Source organism: Tenrec ecaudatus, chromosome 5 (genome assembly GCF_050624435.1).
Source record: "Tenrec ecaudatus isolate mTenEca1 chromosome 5, mTenEca1.hap1, whole genome shotgun sequence".
Classification (NCBI taxonomy): Eukaryota; Metazoa; Chordata; class Mammalia; order Afrosoricida; family Tenrecidae; genus Tenrec; species Tenrec ecaudatus.
This window is the reverse complement of record NC_134534.1, coordinates 182,009,058-182,024,663: the sequence shown is the minus strand read 5'-3', so window position 1 is coordinate 182,024,663 and position 15,606 is coordinate 182,009,058. Positions and strand designations below refer to the sequence as shown.

Genomic DNA, 15,606 nt, shown 5'->3' with positions numbered 1-15,606 from the left:
ATAAGGTATCAACACTGATAACTTAAGAGTACTATTCCCTGAGCCCAATCAGCAACCAAGCTAAAATGTAAAGAGTTAAAATCCTTCAAAACTGGATTCCTCATCATCATCCGTAACGCAATGCAGAGCTTCAGCTGGTGTGAGGTCATCATAGACGCTGTCCTCACTGAGATCGCCGTCATCACCATCACTGCTGTCATTTTCATACAAAGCGGTCTTCACTGCCATCCATAGCATTAATAATGCTACATTTCTGGAAGGCACGTCGCACCATGTCTTCCAGAATGTCTTCCCATGCATCTCGAACTCACTTTGCTATTAACTCTATGTCAGGCTTCATGAGATTTCCTCCTTTTGTTAGTCAGGCTTGACCAGATGACATCCATTCATGCCACATCCTTCGCACACGGTCTTTAAAAGGCTTATTCAGAGATACACGTCATAGGACGGCTCTGATTGGTTAGATGTAGTAAATAAACATTCAAAGCCCTGAAGTGTCAGGGGGGCTTTGAGTGAACAGTAGAGAAACAGCAATCACCGTGAAATAACGGGAGCTCATCCTGTTACCTGGGGGGCGGGGAGCAGCGAGATGTTATACCTCGCTGGGGTACCACTGACCCGTGTATAAGCCGAACCCCAGTTTTTCAGCTTATACACGAGTATTTACGGTATGTTGAAAATACTTTCTAAGGGGTTGGACCCTCTGCTTTTTCCATCCATTTTCTTTGCATAACAAAATCTAGGATGTCCTTTCAGCCTCCTTTGTTAGTGGTGAGCGGGTCTCCACACGAACACTTGGCTTCTCCGTGTTGAAACACACGAAAGGAGAGCCCATGCCCGTTGTGTTAGGCTGGGTTGTTTAGAGAAGCAAGTCCGGGGAAGTAAGTTGAAATGAGGAAGGCATCGCAGCCCAGTCCAACCCCAGGGTCTGCCAGCCAGGGCCCTCTGCAGACTCCGGTAGCTGCAGACTGATGACGCAGCAAGATCATCCACCTGGGAAGGGAGTCACGGGGATCCAAGGTTGGCAGAATGCGGCAGGGCCCCGACAGCTCTCGGGGTCCGGCCACCCACACAGGGCCGCCCCTGGAGGCAGAGTCCCAGCAAGCACGAAGGTGAAAGGCAGAGACAGCGAGCGAGAGTCCCCTCTGTTTCTTATATGGGTCACGCCCCATGGTGGTATCCTGAGGCTGTGACCTTTCTCTGCCGGAAGAGAGCTCAGAAGTTGGGCCGACGTTACGTGGTGCAGCAGTGAGCCTCTCTCTGGCAGTGGTTGGATCCTTTCTAGCGCGTGTAGAACTAGGCCATGTGGATGCTGTGAGGGACTGTGGATGGGTCTCTCATGATGGCAAGACCCCTCTTTCACCTTCTTTCCAGCATGCCTTTTGGTTACTGTGTTCTCCAATCCATGACGCATGGAAGCTTTCCTTTTAAATAGTCTCGTTACTTCATTCGAATGACAAGGTTTTCCTCACTGCTGGTACACGCAGGGAAGTTTTATTTCAATCAATTCACCTGGGCCAACCACGGCTTGTGGTTGGTGATACCACTGCAGCTTGATCCTGACTAGAGTTTTAGAAGCGATTTGCATTCGTTTCTAGTTGGCTAAGCACAAGCAGCCATGCGGTAGAAGCAGTGCGCATGCAGCGGTTGTGGACCTTAAGATCCCGTGCACCCTTTCTTTAATTACTTTTTTCCTTTGTAGGACAGCAAGATAATGAAATGCAATTACCCAGCATGCCCTTGGTAACAAACCATTTCCCTCTGTCAGAGCTGGGCTGCCCGGGGAAGCTGGAGCTTGATAGATCAGAGGACTCTTCCAGTAGTACTGATATTCCCGAAGAAGCTTCTTCCCCGCTTCAGTCGGACTCCTGCAATAGGTAAGAAGAGCCCTAGGTTTGGTTGTTGTACGTCTGTCTGTGTCCCAGGGGACAGCTTTGAGGTGGGGTGCATTCGCAGCTGTGTTGCCAACAGTGGGAGCAGGGCAGGGCATGGAGGGATGGGCGGGTCAGAGGGTGGCGTGGGTTCCCCAGAGTTGGGGGTAGGGGGGGCATGAATGGCAGTGGAATTTTTGTCAAGACAATGAGTGACGGAGAAAACTGCACTGGAAAGTAGAGCGGACCAGAAAGACAGCCATAGAAGAGTACAGAAAAACAGGCAAATTAACTGAGTGCGTTGGACGGCTGAGCTTTCATGTTGAGAGCCTTCTTCCGCCTCAAAAAAATTTTTTTAAATATCATTTTAAAGAAGCGACGATTTTATAGGGTTAAATGACGATCCATGTCTGTCTGCCGCTCCATGCTCCGTTATCTCATCAGCATGCACCATAGTTGTACTTCCTCTGAGTACCGTTTCCCGGGCGCAGCATTCTCCTGTGTGTCTGCGCCACAATTCAGCAGACCCTTCCCGGAGAGGGGGGCGGGGGTGACTGCTAGTCTGTTTCCATTCTCAGAGACCCTCCCTGTGATGATGACGGAATGAAACACACACACACCCAGTCCTGCACATCCTCGCCCATGGAGTTACATTGCCTGCACTGTGTCAGTCCATCTTGCCACAGGTCCTCCTTTCTACTGACCCCTTATTTCCTCAACATGATGCCCCTTCCAGGGACTGCCTTCTCCTCACCACATGTGCCACGTGGGCATTTCCACGGGGATGCTATGGGGCAGTGCTTCTGGCCCAGGGCCTTCTATGGAATGGTCGCTTTGGCTTTCACCGTGTTTTGATTCTGGTCGATGGCTTGCTGAATGAATGATGCCAATTTTAAATGATATACCAATAAAATATGGATGCCAATATGCTTAGGAAACAATTTAATCTTTGTGATTTGGTAATTTAAAAATTGCTGAGAATGCTCTAGCATGATATATTATGTCTGAAACATCAAATGGATACATAGAATCTGAAACATCAACTTAAGAAATAATACGTAAAATATATTTACTAGGAGTATACCCAGACCCCTCTGCTCTCCTGGGTTCTTGAGAAATAATCTCAAATAATTCAGAATTAAGTATTAAGGCTGTACCTATCTGTGGAAGCAGATCTCCACGTTGTCCTGTGAGCGGCTGGTGGGTTCAAACCACCAACCTTTCCATGAACAACCAACTGGAGAACTCCTGCCATCAGGGCTCCTCCTAAGGACACAATCAGAATGTTGTTGTTAGCCCTAATCATGGGGTGCTTGGGTGTGTGTGTGTGTGTGTGTGTGTGTGTGTGTTCTTACAAAGATGGAGGTATGGGCAAGTAGGTAAAGGAACATTTTGAAAACAGGAATGGCCATATTGTTTTGCCACTTTTATATACTACTTTTTTGTCCCTTGAAGAAAAGCCATTCTGGTTTAGATCAATAAATTACCTTTTTAACCTTTATGCGGTCAGGCCGTGATACAGCGTATGTGCTGGTGAAGCAGGGTGTTGGTTTTCTTTGTGGTAACGCAATATTTACATTTACCTGCTGTGGCTCACTGATGACAAGGGCTGGCTTACTTCGAGGTCCAATACCTATATTCCATTGAAATAAGTACTTTGAAAAACCCGTTTGGGTACTTACTTTAATAGGGGCTGTTTCTTGGGATTTTGAATTTGGGTTTCAGGCAGGTCTTTCAGCACAGGTCTAATCTTGGGTTAATATTTGATAAGGATTGTGGTATCATAGCTAAGGATTGGTGGACAGGGAAAGGTGAGGGAGGGAAGCCGGGCTTCTGTGTGCTTGGATGCTGTTCATTAAACAGTTGATGGGTCTTTGGACTCAGCAGTGTCGTCACACCTCCTGTCTTCCTGGGCAAGCGTCCCTTTGTTAGGGTCAGGTGGGCTCGATGAAGACACTGGGATATTAAAGTGATGTTCATGTCAGCAGTGACCTCCGTGGTCCTCTAGAAGAGGGGACCCAAAGAAGGCCCATCCCATATGGACAGGGAGATCAGAGATGCTCAATCTTGCCCAGGTGACAGGAGCAGGTGGAGTCAACGGTGATTGATTGGGGTTTTGCATGCTTGGACAAGGGGTGCAGCCGAGATCTCTCCCCTCTGCTTTGTGCTCACAGCATACATGCAGGAGGCCGAGGGGAAGCGTTTTTCCTGACAGACGCACATCTGGGAATGACAGACACAAACTGGGCAAACAAAATTTTGTTAACAAAAATTGTCCATCACAGAGCTTCCATTTCTAGAGACTAAATCTGGAGGAGCCGGGCCGGCTGTGCAGAGACCGGCTGTTAATGAGGGGCAGAGAAAGCCTAGGGAAGACGCATACCACTTAGAGAAGAATTGGGTCTTCTACTTAGCTGGCCCTGCTGGCATGGTGGTTACAAGTTGGGCTGCTGACTGCAAGGTCAGCAGTTCAAAACCACCAGCCTCTCCTCAGGAGAAAGATGGGGCTTTGTACTCTTATAAAGACTCACAGTCTCTGAGACCTCACAGGACAGGTCTCCTGTCCTGTACAACGGTGAGTCAGCATCGACTCGATGGCAATGAGTTGAGTGGCCTTGAGAATTTGTCCCTGGACACACAGGATGGATGCTCTGGGAGACAGGTGAGAGCGGGTCAACTTGGGGTCACAGCTATGGAGGACTTCTCGTTAAGCTCTGTCTCGACATTCTCTATAATCCTCCCAATGATGAGTCTTCTGGACTGTACTGGATTGCAGTCTTGAAAGAGTGAGTTGACTCTTCAAGTTACTCTTATCAGTTCCTACAAATCTTGGGTGAATGCTAGGAGCGTTTGTCGTTTGTTGTTAGCATTTGTGTTGTGTTCTATCATTTATCCCACAGACAATGCCCTGTTAGAGATGGGAAGGTAAAGGAGTTGCTTGAGGCCATGCAAATATTTTGTGACACGACAGGATTTGAATCCTGGTCTAGCCGACCTTAGCACCACATTCTCCTGACTCTCATAAGCTACTATGGCCACGCAGCCTTGCTTTTTCACATTCTTGAAAGAGTAGCATTGTATAGTTCTAGAAATGGTCGCTCCCTTGAGAAGTAGACCCTGAAGCAGAGGGTTGAGTAAGGAGCAGAGAATTGGGAAAGTGAGGGGGAGACAGTATTTAGGGAGTGTGTTATCAAACCAGATAGCACTGGGGGCACCTGATGTTCAGTCCTGAGGGTTCAACTGAGGCTGTGAGTCACTGCTTGGTGGCTGCTCCCTGGTGCTTCCAGCCTGCAGTGGGTACCATCGGGTGAGATGCACAGCGAGCCTATGGCGGTAAGGACACAGAGTCAGAGGCATGCACCAATGTGATCGGCCACAGCCCTGAATCCCAACCGAAGACAGGAGCAGGCTTTGCTTATCTGTGTGCCTTCTTAATCAAACGGGTGATAGGCTATAGCCGTGGCTCTACTTCAGGAGAATGCAGGGAGGTCTGAGAACATCTCAGAGCTGTGTGCCACCCGGGCATGCCTGCTGCTGCTAAGAGAAGCAGAAGATGCCTAGGAGCCGTTGTGGAAGTGATAGAAAAGTAGTGTCAGGGGAAGAAGGAGTCACATTCTTCAAAAAGTTCTAAACCCAGTGGGTCCACAAATTGAAGGGAATGTGCTTGCCAATGAGAAGCAATATATTTTCTCATCTGTGAGATAATAGACTGAAGTACAAAGTAATCCATCAACAATGTTACCAACACACTAAAGACAACTCTCTTGGCCTTGGGTAGAAGGGCTGGATGTCATCATCTCCCATTTCTGAAAGCACTCTACAGGGTGGGTGTGGCAGAACAAACTCACTTCCCTGCTTTAGAAAGTCTTTAGAAACACCTTGTTGATAGGTGACAATATTGTGTGACTTTGAACGTACTGTGGAGACACACACACACACACAGCCAGTCTTCTATTGGACCCATTTCCAAAAATCAAAACTCAACTCCTAGGACAGAGTAGAACTGCCCCTAGGGGCTTCCAAGGCTTTAATACTTTACAGGAACAGAAAGCCTCGTCTGTCTCCTGAGCAGCAGCTGGTGGTTTTGAACTGCTTACCGTGAGGTTAGCAGCCCAACGTGTAACCCACTACGCCACCAGAGATTCTATGTTAACAAAAATCTAAAAAACTGACTATGAAAATAATACTATTTTTCTACTTAAAACCTAGAAGTAGTATTTTGAGGTGTGCCTACTTGCACTGCCTGGTTGTGCAGAGAGAGACAGAGTGCAGGGTGAGTCACAACGTAGTGTTCCTAGGATTTCCGTTCATAGATCATGAGTGTATTCCCAAGAACACATGTTGGAGCACGTCTCTGGGATCAGTGGATAGCTGCAGACGTGTTCTTTCAGTAATCTACCTGAGCTTACCTCTAAAGGCTACGTTTTGTGCTGTGGAAACATGGTTTTGAAGTCAAGGCTAATACCAAGATTTGAACAGAACTAAAGTGTTCATCCATCTGAATCATTCAGATTTGCAACCAATTTATAAGAAGGCTGCCCCACTCTAAATAACAGCGTTTAGATAGACCAAGCATTGTCAGGGGCAGCCTAGAAGATGAACCCCAAGAGAGGGAAAATGACGAACTTGGATGAATAAAGAAGCAGACATCCCGACAGTGGTGGAAGAAGGCCATAGTGCAGTCGTTCCTGGAGCGGGGGTCTCATGTTTCAGCATTGGGGGTGCAGCGTGCCTTGTAAGGAGCCTGATGCTTGAGATGTGATTGTTTGTTGGACTTTTGAGAGAGACACACATTCCAACCAGGCGGTCAGCCTTCATCTTTGAGTGTGACGGGTGAGGGAGCTGCCATCTTTGAAAGGGGCACTACTTTGGGGCTCAGAACTCCATTTTTTGTTGATGTCAATTTGTCCTCACTGTAAAATGATCGATGTCCACCCCCACTCGTAACTGATGCTTCGTCTCCGTCACAGTCACCTTCACTTGCTGCTTGTGCAGCTTTTAAACCTGGCGCTAAGATAAGGCTAAACAAGAACCGCACGCACTTGTTCCAAGTGAGCTACAAATTCTCAAAGACCCGGTTAGGAACAGACCTTGTTTGTAACCCAGGGGCTGCCTGTAGTACAGAAATGTAACCCAGGGACCACCTGTAGTACATAAATGTTCGTAACCCAGGGACCGCCTGTAGTACATAAATGTTTGTAACCCAGGGACCGCCTGTAGTACATAAATGTTTGTAACCCAGGGACCTCCTGTAGTACATAAATGTTCGTAACCCAGGGACCACCTGTAGTACATAAATGTTCGTAACCCAGGGACCGCCTGTAGTACATAAATGTTCGTAACCCAGGGACCGCCTGTAGTACATAAATGTTCGTAACCCAGGGACCGCCTGTAGTACATAAATGTTCGTAACCCAGGGACCGCCTGTAGTACATAAATGTTCGTAACCCAGGGACCGCCTATAGTACATAAATGTTCGTAACCCAGGGACCGCCTGTAGTACATAAATGCAGCACGAGGGAAGAGTTTTACGTTCTCCCCATTGTTTTATTGTATTAACTTTGCCTTCCTGTGCGACTGCTTTTACCCAGCCTGGTGTCGCCTCCTACAGGTGGGTCTCAGTCTCTGCATCTCATCGTGAAGGGTAACAAGCACAGGTTTCTGTGATGCCTCGTCCTCCTGGGTGACCTGGTTCCCATTAGTGGATGTCAGATTATGAATGACAAGGATCTTATGTTCTCCTCGCTGCAGGCTATTTGCTATTGAGAAGTGAAGTTTTCCTTCACTTTGGGGCAGTTCATATTGGCACCCTGAGAAGGCTGACTATTTTGCGTTTTCACTGGGCAACCTGATTGGCTTCTTTGGGGTTGTTCTCCATTAAATTCTTGGGTTTTCACTATTCTGAGTCGATTCTAAATGGCACATATTTTTTGCATTTACCAAATTTATGAACTACCGTGACGTAAAAGATCCTTCTGTGAAATGACTGGAAGTCCTTCCGTTGTGTGTACCAGAAGAGAGATTGAAAACCCCAGACTTCTTGTTACTTGTGTACCTGAAATCCGTATAGAAATGGACAACTCCCTCCAGCCCCAGACTGGTCCAAATGAGACCTGCGGGGTCAAAGCGTGCAGCCTGTCTGCTCGTCACTCATGGTTTAGGCACGATGGCTGTAGGATTGAACGTTTGATTTGGCATAATGTGGTAACTCATTCGTAAGGTTGAAATTTTTGAAGTCTGTTTCCCTTTTTTAAACTTTTCGTGCATCTTGTACACTTTGTAGGCATTCTTGGGAGAAAGACGGGGCTTTCTACTCCCTCAAAGAGTACAATCTCGGAACCCACAGGGGCAGTTCTGTGAGGCAGAGTCAACTCTCTGGCAGGGAGTTGCATTGGTAGGCATTCTCGGCCCCTTTGCATCGGCGGGAACGTGTTGTGGTGTGTGAAACGGCGGTGGCATCTTACTTGCCTGGTTCAGAACTCAGCTTTTCATTAAGAAACGAGAAGACTTACTAGCGGTGCATGTTTCCGAGCGCTGTAGATTGAATAGAGGCGCTTCCAGTTCCTTCTAAATCTCCCCCACACAACAATGTTGTTGTCCATCAACATCCCTGCCCTTCAAACATGGGTAATTAGGAGCTTTCTTGAGGTATGTCTTGTTTTAAAATCCCTTTGGCCTCGTTCTGGTGAATGAAATTGAATGGAATACAAATGATGTGTAACTTAAAGTTTGTTGAAATGCTGTGTTTTTACCCAGTTGACCACTGGTTTTTATTTTTATTCCAGTGACCTTGGAAGTTGTGAAATTCAAAGCTTCTCCCCTCGTTTCTCATTTCATGCTATCTTTGCTTTTAAATTTGATAGACAGATGTTCCACGATATGAAGCCCTTTAGAGCCTGGGGAAAGGGGATATTAGAATGCAAACATACCAACTTAGAACGTACTAAAGGTCACTAACCACAGCTGCTTTCCTTCACCGATAAGGAAACAGAGGCCTGGACGTGTGATGTGACTTAGTCAGATCAGCCAGGTGTTTGGCCGCTATGTGCGACCTCCATCAGAATTTTTGTCTGGCCATAGTATAGGTAGCATTGCTCCATTTGTTAAGAGCTTTTTAATGGGAGTGTTAGAAATCATTAGACATAGACTGGCCTGGTGTCCCAGTTTCCTTGGGATAGACTGCCTTCCATTTCCTGTCCTGGTGCACTTTCAAAGCCAAACCAAACTCAGTTGCCACCGAGTCGATTCTGATGGAGAACGGCCCTGCGGGACAGCATAGGACCGCCTCTGGGTTCCGAGCCTGTCAGTCTTCACAGGAGCAGACAGTCTCATCTTCCACCTGTGGAGCAGCTGTTGGTTTGAACTGCTAACCTCTTTGGTTAGCAGACCAACATGTCACCCACCACTGCCCCAGGGCTACAAGGCATGCTGACTAGTAGCCAGTACCGCTCTCCGAGGCCTTCCGGGTGGATGATAGCCTGTGGTCACCTTGTTAGAAGGTCGTTCAGTGGGACTTTGTGTGTCTTCTCAGTGATTTTGACACCCACACTCGTACTGAAAGCCGAGCCGCATTCTCGAGCTGGGTCCGTAATAAACCGCTGCTGGCGCCGACTCCCGTGTGTTACTATGTATGTGCGCAATGGTCTTCTCCCGAATGACCGAAGCAGTCAAACACTGTAGGTTTCAAACCCAGAGACGTTTTTTAAAAGGTAATCAATCTGCAGAAGCCAGTTCTAGAAGCCACAAAGGTTTCATGAACGTGGGCTTTTGTATGCATAAGCACATGTCATTAGAGTCATTTCTAACCTGTGATTGGAGGATAGATAGGCCATGGTACAAAAAGAAAATGAAACAGATGCATCCGAACATGAACCATTGGGCATAACTCTGGATTCAGAGGCATAGTGCTCATGTGCGTTAGGTCATTTAGTCTTAACACCTCATTGCATGTGCGGATTGAGCCCATCACAAACAGGTTAAGTATCCACGGCCTGAAATCCAGTCGTGGAAGTTCGCTTTTAAACTCCCCTCCTTGACCAGATGAAAGCCTGGAGGCTTGACTTGACAGTGGGTCCTTGAGGTTTGGGGGGTGGCATTGAGTAAGGCTCACGTTTGCGCAGTTGAGTGAACGTTGTCAGGACGGGTAAAGGTGCGCTCCCTTTCCCAGCCTCATCCCCAGCTCCTCGGCCCAGGAAGTTTGTAAGTGATGGGAGAAGAGTTCTTTTTATCTTAGGCATCTTTTGTTTCTCCCTGTGGGACTGAATATTCCAACCTATCACGATGATTTCCTCGCAGTCATTTAGACTGTTGACAGAAGGAAGAATCAAAACAAAATAAAGCATTCCCACCCCCACCCCACCCCCACCCCACCCCCGCCCCACCCCCGCCCACAGAACTTGGATTTTCAGAAAGACATTCTTGCCCGTGGGACTTAGAGTTGGTGTCTTCTTTTGTTTCTTAATTTCATAAGTCAACTAGAAGTATAAGTGTTTAATCATACTCTGAATGAGACATTTCCAGAGAGGCAGGAAGATGCCAATATTTGAAATTGACCTAGTGCCCTTGTTTCTTCCTTTAAAAGAAAGTCTTTTCATCATGATTTAGACGGCTTTAAGTGATTGACTGAAGAATATGTCTCTTTTGAATACAGTGTTGATTAACCCTTTTTTTAACCCATACAGAATAGTAGAATGTGTGTGGCATGTCAGGCTACAGAAGCCAGAGTGGCCTGAAGTCTCAGTGGAGACGGGATTAATTAATACCCTGGTTTACCAGCGACTCGTGGGGCTGGGCACACTCCTATGCGCAAGCTTGCTTGTACTAATCCAACAGTAAATAATGGCGAAATAGATGCATGTTATCTCTTGAGTTGAAGGGTAGTGACAGAATTTGAAGCAGCTCCAGGTTTCTGAGCAGGTAAGCCAAGGACTGAGTCCGTTGAAACTAAGAGAAAATAATTTAATCTCATGTAATCCTACTTAATAGGAAAACCACACTTCCTGAATTCAGATATAATGCTTTCATCCACTCCGTTTTCTGTTCAGCAAATCCTCGGAAGGCAGTGAGATCAGATTGAAACTCCGTGTTTGTTTAAGTCGATTGAATGAATGGATAGAGTAGTAGTAAAGTGACAGGCTTGTGGACGTCCCTATCCGTTATTTTCCCAGAACTAAAGGACCATCCAGGATAAACGTTTACTGAAGGCAAAATCCGGCCGGGCGCTGTTTCAGAGTAGCATATCTCATGCTCCTTTAAAATGAGAAAGTATCAGGGCCTGTGTCAGACCTGCTTCTCAGATTCTAAGCAGAGAGACCCCCGCCTCTTTGGCTGAAGGGCCAGGTTGGGAGACGTTCTAAGGCTCCGAAGGCGACATGCCAGCTGCAGTTCAACTACCCGTGCTCCTCTCAGTGGTTTGTGGGGAAGGGAGACGGTACTGGAGCGACGGTGGCTGGAAGTGGGCAGCACAGAGGGACCCGATGGGACTGTACCGACAGGAGAAGGATGTTCAGGTGATTTTTTTCGAGGTCCATGTTTCAGTTCAGATGCCTGTATGTTTAAACGACAAACGATCAGTGGGGTGGGTGAGAGTCAATGAAACATGCAGTTGAGATTGGTAGATAATGTCCTACATTCCATTTGTGTCCACTATTTGGAAACAGAACTGTCATTGCCGATATTAGTCAATGGTGCTGAAGTATATAATAGTTTGGGAACAACACATATCCCACACATGATGTGCTAAAAACCAGCCCGAAACTCCTGTATGTTTCTTTTGTCTGCTTCTTACCCAAGCCTTATTTTATTTATTTGTTTGTTTGTTTAGAGAGATTCAAATAGTGACCTGAATTGGGTACAACCCTCCCTTTAGCTAGATCGTTCCATCTTGGATAAATCATCCTCTCACCACAGATAATGAACAGTTGGTGGCGTTGAGCTGTGTCTTTTTCAATGAGCAGGAGTCCTGCGACTATTCTCTCTTGTGAAGAAACAGCTCAGACCTTCCCACTACTTTGTCGCGTTTGAGAATCTGGGCATGGACTCAGCCTCATGGGCCCCGACTGCCTTCAGGGGAGGCTGGGAAACATCTGGCTTTGTGCTGAGGAAGGCGTGGAAGTAGATTGGGGGTGTGCCCAGACACCCTCTACTTACAAGGGTTTAAATTCTGTGCCAAGCACTACATACGACTGTGCAAGACTGACTACTCCATGTTTGTTTTTTTTAATCATTTTATTGGGGGCTCATACAACTCTTATCACAATCCATACATACATCAATTGTGTAAAGCACATCTGTACATTCATTGATCTCATCATTCTCAAAACATTTGCTCTCCACCCACGCCCCTGGCATCAGCTCCTCCTTTTTCCTCCTCCCTCTCCAACCCCCCAAGAACCCTTGATAATTTATAAATTATTATTTTGTCTTATATTACACTGTCCAACAGTTAAATGAATTACCAGATAAACCAACAAAAATGCCTGACAGGAAAAAGAATCAGACCAGGTGGTGGTAAGTCACAGAGGAAGTACAGCTAGGGTAGGTCTTCTGAGGCTGGGGCATTTAAAGGGAGAGTCAACTAAGCAGCAGTTCACTGGAGGCAGTGTCACTGGTGAAGCTGCGGGGTATGGAAGTCTGGCCAGGTGAGACCATGCTGTGGGGAAAGAAAGCGTGGGAGGAGGGAAGTCCAGCCCTGCTGTGGACTTTGTAAGGAGCTGCGGTTTTACTCAGAGGGCAGTAACTGGACAATAAACCCAAACCAAACTCACTGCCATTGAGTGGATTCTGGCCCTGTAGGACAGGTTGGAACTGTCCTGTGGATTTCCCAGTCTGTCCCTCTTTACGGGCCTGGAAAGCCTTGCCTTTCTCCCGCGGAGCGGCTGGTGGTGGCCTTTGATTAGCAGCCCAAGGCGGAACCACTATGGCAGCCGGCTATGTCTCCTTCCGCATTGGTCTGCTTTTATCACCATCGTCTTTGGAGGGGTTTCTGTGGTTGCACGGATCACTTACCCATTTTCCCATTGCTCGCTTGATACTTCTTTATGTGAATATAAAGAACGGATATTTTCATCTGTCTGTCATTGCACGGATCACTTATCCATTTTCCCATTGCTCTCTCGATACTTCTTTATATGAATATAAAGAAGGGATATTTTTATCTATTGAACATTTGGGTGATTTCTCGTTTGAGACTTTTATGAATAAAACTTCTATAGATGTGCTTGCACTAGTCTTTTTGTATCTAGATCCATTTTTGGGGGGTGAGCACCTGTTAACTGCAGGCTAGGTGGGTGTTTTAATAAGAAACCACCAGATGTTTTGCTAAAGGAGTAAAGGCATTTTATGTTTCTACCAGCAATTAATAAGAGTTCTATATCCTTTCCCACACTTGATATTATCTGCCTTCTTAAATTTAGTTCTCTGGTGATGTAGTGGGTTATGTGGTAGGCTGCTAACCTCAGGGTCAAGAGTTTGAAGCCAGCAACTGCTCTGAAGGGGCGTGGTGAGACAGTCTACTGTGGTGCCGACGCCCAGTCTCCAAAGCCCACAGGGACAGTGATGCTCTGTCCTCTAGGAGTCGGCTTCATGGTAGTGAATTTGGAGTTTTAATTTCAGTTAAAAGCTACATACATTCTTATGGGTGTGTAGCTGTATTTTGTTGAGGATTTAATTTGCATTTCCTTGAGGATAGATGATGATACTAGATTCTTTTTCATGAGCATATTGACCAACTGTATATTTTCATTTGTGAGTTGTTGTTCTAGTCTTTTGTCCATTTTAAATTACATCATTTTCCTTTTATTGTGTTGTCAGAGTCATTTATATGTTAGAGATACAAGTTTCCAGTTTTTGTTACATCTCCATATTGTGAAAACATCATTCTAGTTTGTGGATAACCTATTAATTTTCCTAACGGGGTACTCTGATGGTCAGAAGCTTTGTAATTTTGTGGAAGCTGACTTTATCTTTTTCCTTTCTTTGCTTTTATGATTGGTGTTTTGTAGATCCAAGATAATAAAATCTTAGTCTTCGACTTCTGTAAGATTACAAAGATATCAATCTTCTATATTTCAGCTTATGATGCATTTCAGGTTAATTTTTGTACACAGACGACGTTTTGGATCATGGTGCACTTTTTCCCCAGAGAGTAGCCAGTTGTTCTAGTTCTGTTTATTGAACAGATTTTCCTTGCTCCATTAAATTACCTTGAAATCCTTGTTGAGAGTCAGCTGACCATATGTGTGGGTCTATTTCAGGACTCCGTCTGTGCCATTGATCTGTTTATCTTTGTGCCACTGTAGCACTGCCTTGATTACATTAGCTTGATAGGAAATCATATACCATGAGCCCCCAACTCTGTCCTTCCTCCTCTGGATTGTGCCGGTAAGGAGAAGGCAGGCTGTGAGTTGGGCAGCTAACGACAGGGCCAGCAGTGGAAGGACTGGGCTGTCTCCTCCCATGCAGGCTCAGTCTCAGAAACCCACAGGGCAGTTCTACTCGGTCACTGAGAGTCAGAATTACTTGATGGCTGTGAGTTTGGCTTTTTGGTGTGCATCTCTGTGTAAAGTTTAAACCAGCTTGTTGATTGCTACCACAAAAGCCTGGTGGTATTTTGGTTGGGATTGTATGGAATCAATAGATTGATTGGGGGGAATAGGCATTTTTAATAACATTGATCTGCTATGATTGGTTTTGTTCATTTTTAAGTATGACTCCAAATACTGTGAGGAATTAATGGGGAACTAGAGACAAAGCCAAAATAGAAGCAGGGAGGCCAGTTGGATTTTTGCTATAATCCATCCCAGATGGGATATTACTAGTGAAGATAAAAATGTATGTACTTGATATATGTGTGTGTGTGTGTGTGTGTGTGTGTGTAGATAGATTTGAAGTAGAATTGCAGATAATTTAGATACGGTAAGCAAAGAAAGCCATAGCATCAAGATTGAGTACTATATTTTTGGCTGTAGCAACTTAGTGTATGGTGGTACTACTTGCCAAAATGGAGAGATTTGCAATGGCAGCGCCAAGTTGGTTAGAGGTTAGTGGGATTCCTATTGGGAATCGAGAGTTTTGCTTTAAACTTAGGTGTGAACCAAATAGAAATATCAAACAGCAGGTAGGATGTAGGTGATGATAGAAGTCGAGGCTAGAGCTATGAATGTAAGGCACAGTGTTGGCAGAGTAGTGGGTAGCTCACCACAGGGTCAGCAGTTCAAAACCATGAGCTCCTCTATGGAGAAAAGAGACTTTCTCCTCCTATAAAGCGTTGTTAGAGCCTTGGAAACGTGCAGAGGCAAGTCTACTCTGTCCTGTGTAGGGGCTGCTGGGAGTCAGAACGGACTCAGTGGCAGTGAGGTTGGTTTGTTTGCTTGTTTTTTAAGGACAGAGGGCATTCGTTAACAATTAGCGGCCCAGCAGAAAGAGACGGAGAGTGAAGAGGTGTCAGTTAGTGAGGGAAACCAAGACTGCAATACCGTGGAAGCTGGCCAAGGGGAAGTCTGAGAGATCAAGGAAGGTTCAACTGTTGCACTTGGCCACATCAAAGTCTTGGCGGGAACAGTCTGGGGCTCTGGGTCGGAGCAGAGCTCTGGTTAGAGAAAATCTGAGGGAAGTAGAGGCAGCAACCACTGACAGTTCTCAGGAACTTTTTCTGTGTATCTGGAGGGACAGGCCGCTTGAGAGGAATGAAGTGAAGGCGGAGACACTAATGAGGGATGGGGAACTATTGAATGAG

General features: G+C 46.1%; 1 protein-coding gene across 6 annotated transcripts in view; it reads left to right on the top strand.

The window, feature by feature from the left end:
- The window catches only part of RAD18 (RAD18 E3 ubiquitin protein ligase), a 98,974-nt gene that overhangs the window by 61,371 nt on the left and 21,997 nt on the right, over positions 1-15,606 (top strand). For 5 of the 6 annotated variants that reach the window (XM_075550387.1, XM_075550385.1, XM_075550384.1 and 2 more), the window contains one exon: positions 1,703-1,877. In XM_075550387.1, the coding sequence (XP_075406502.1) occupies positions 1,703-1,877 (175 nt within the window). The remainder of the gene's footprint in view (positions 1-1,702; positions 1,878-15,606) is intronic. The other variant, XM_075550386.1, reaches the window with a different exon arrangement.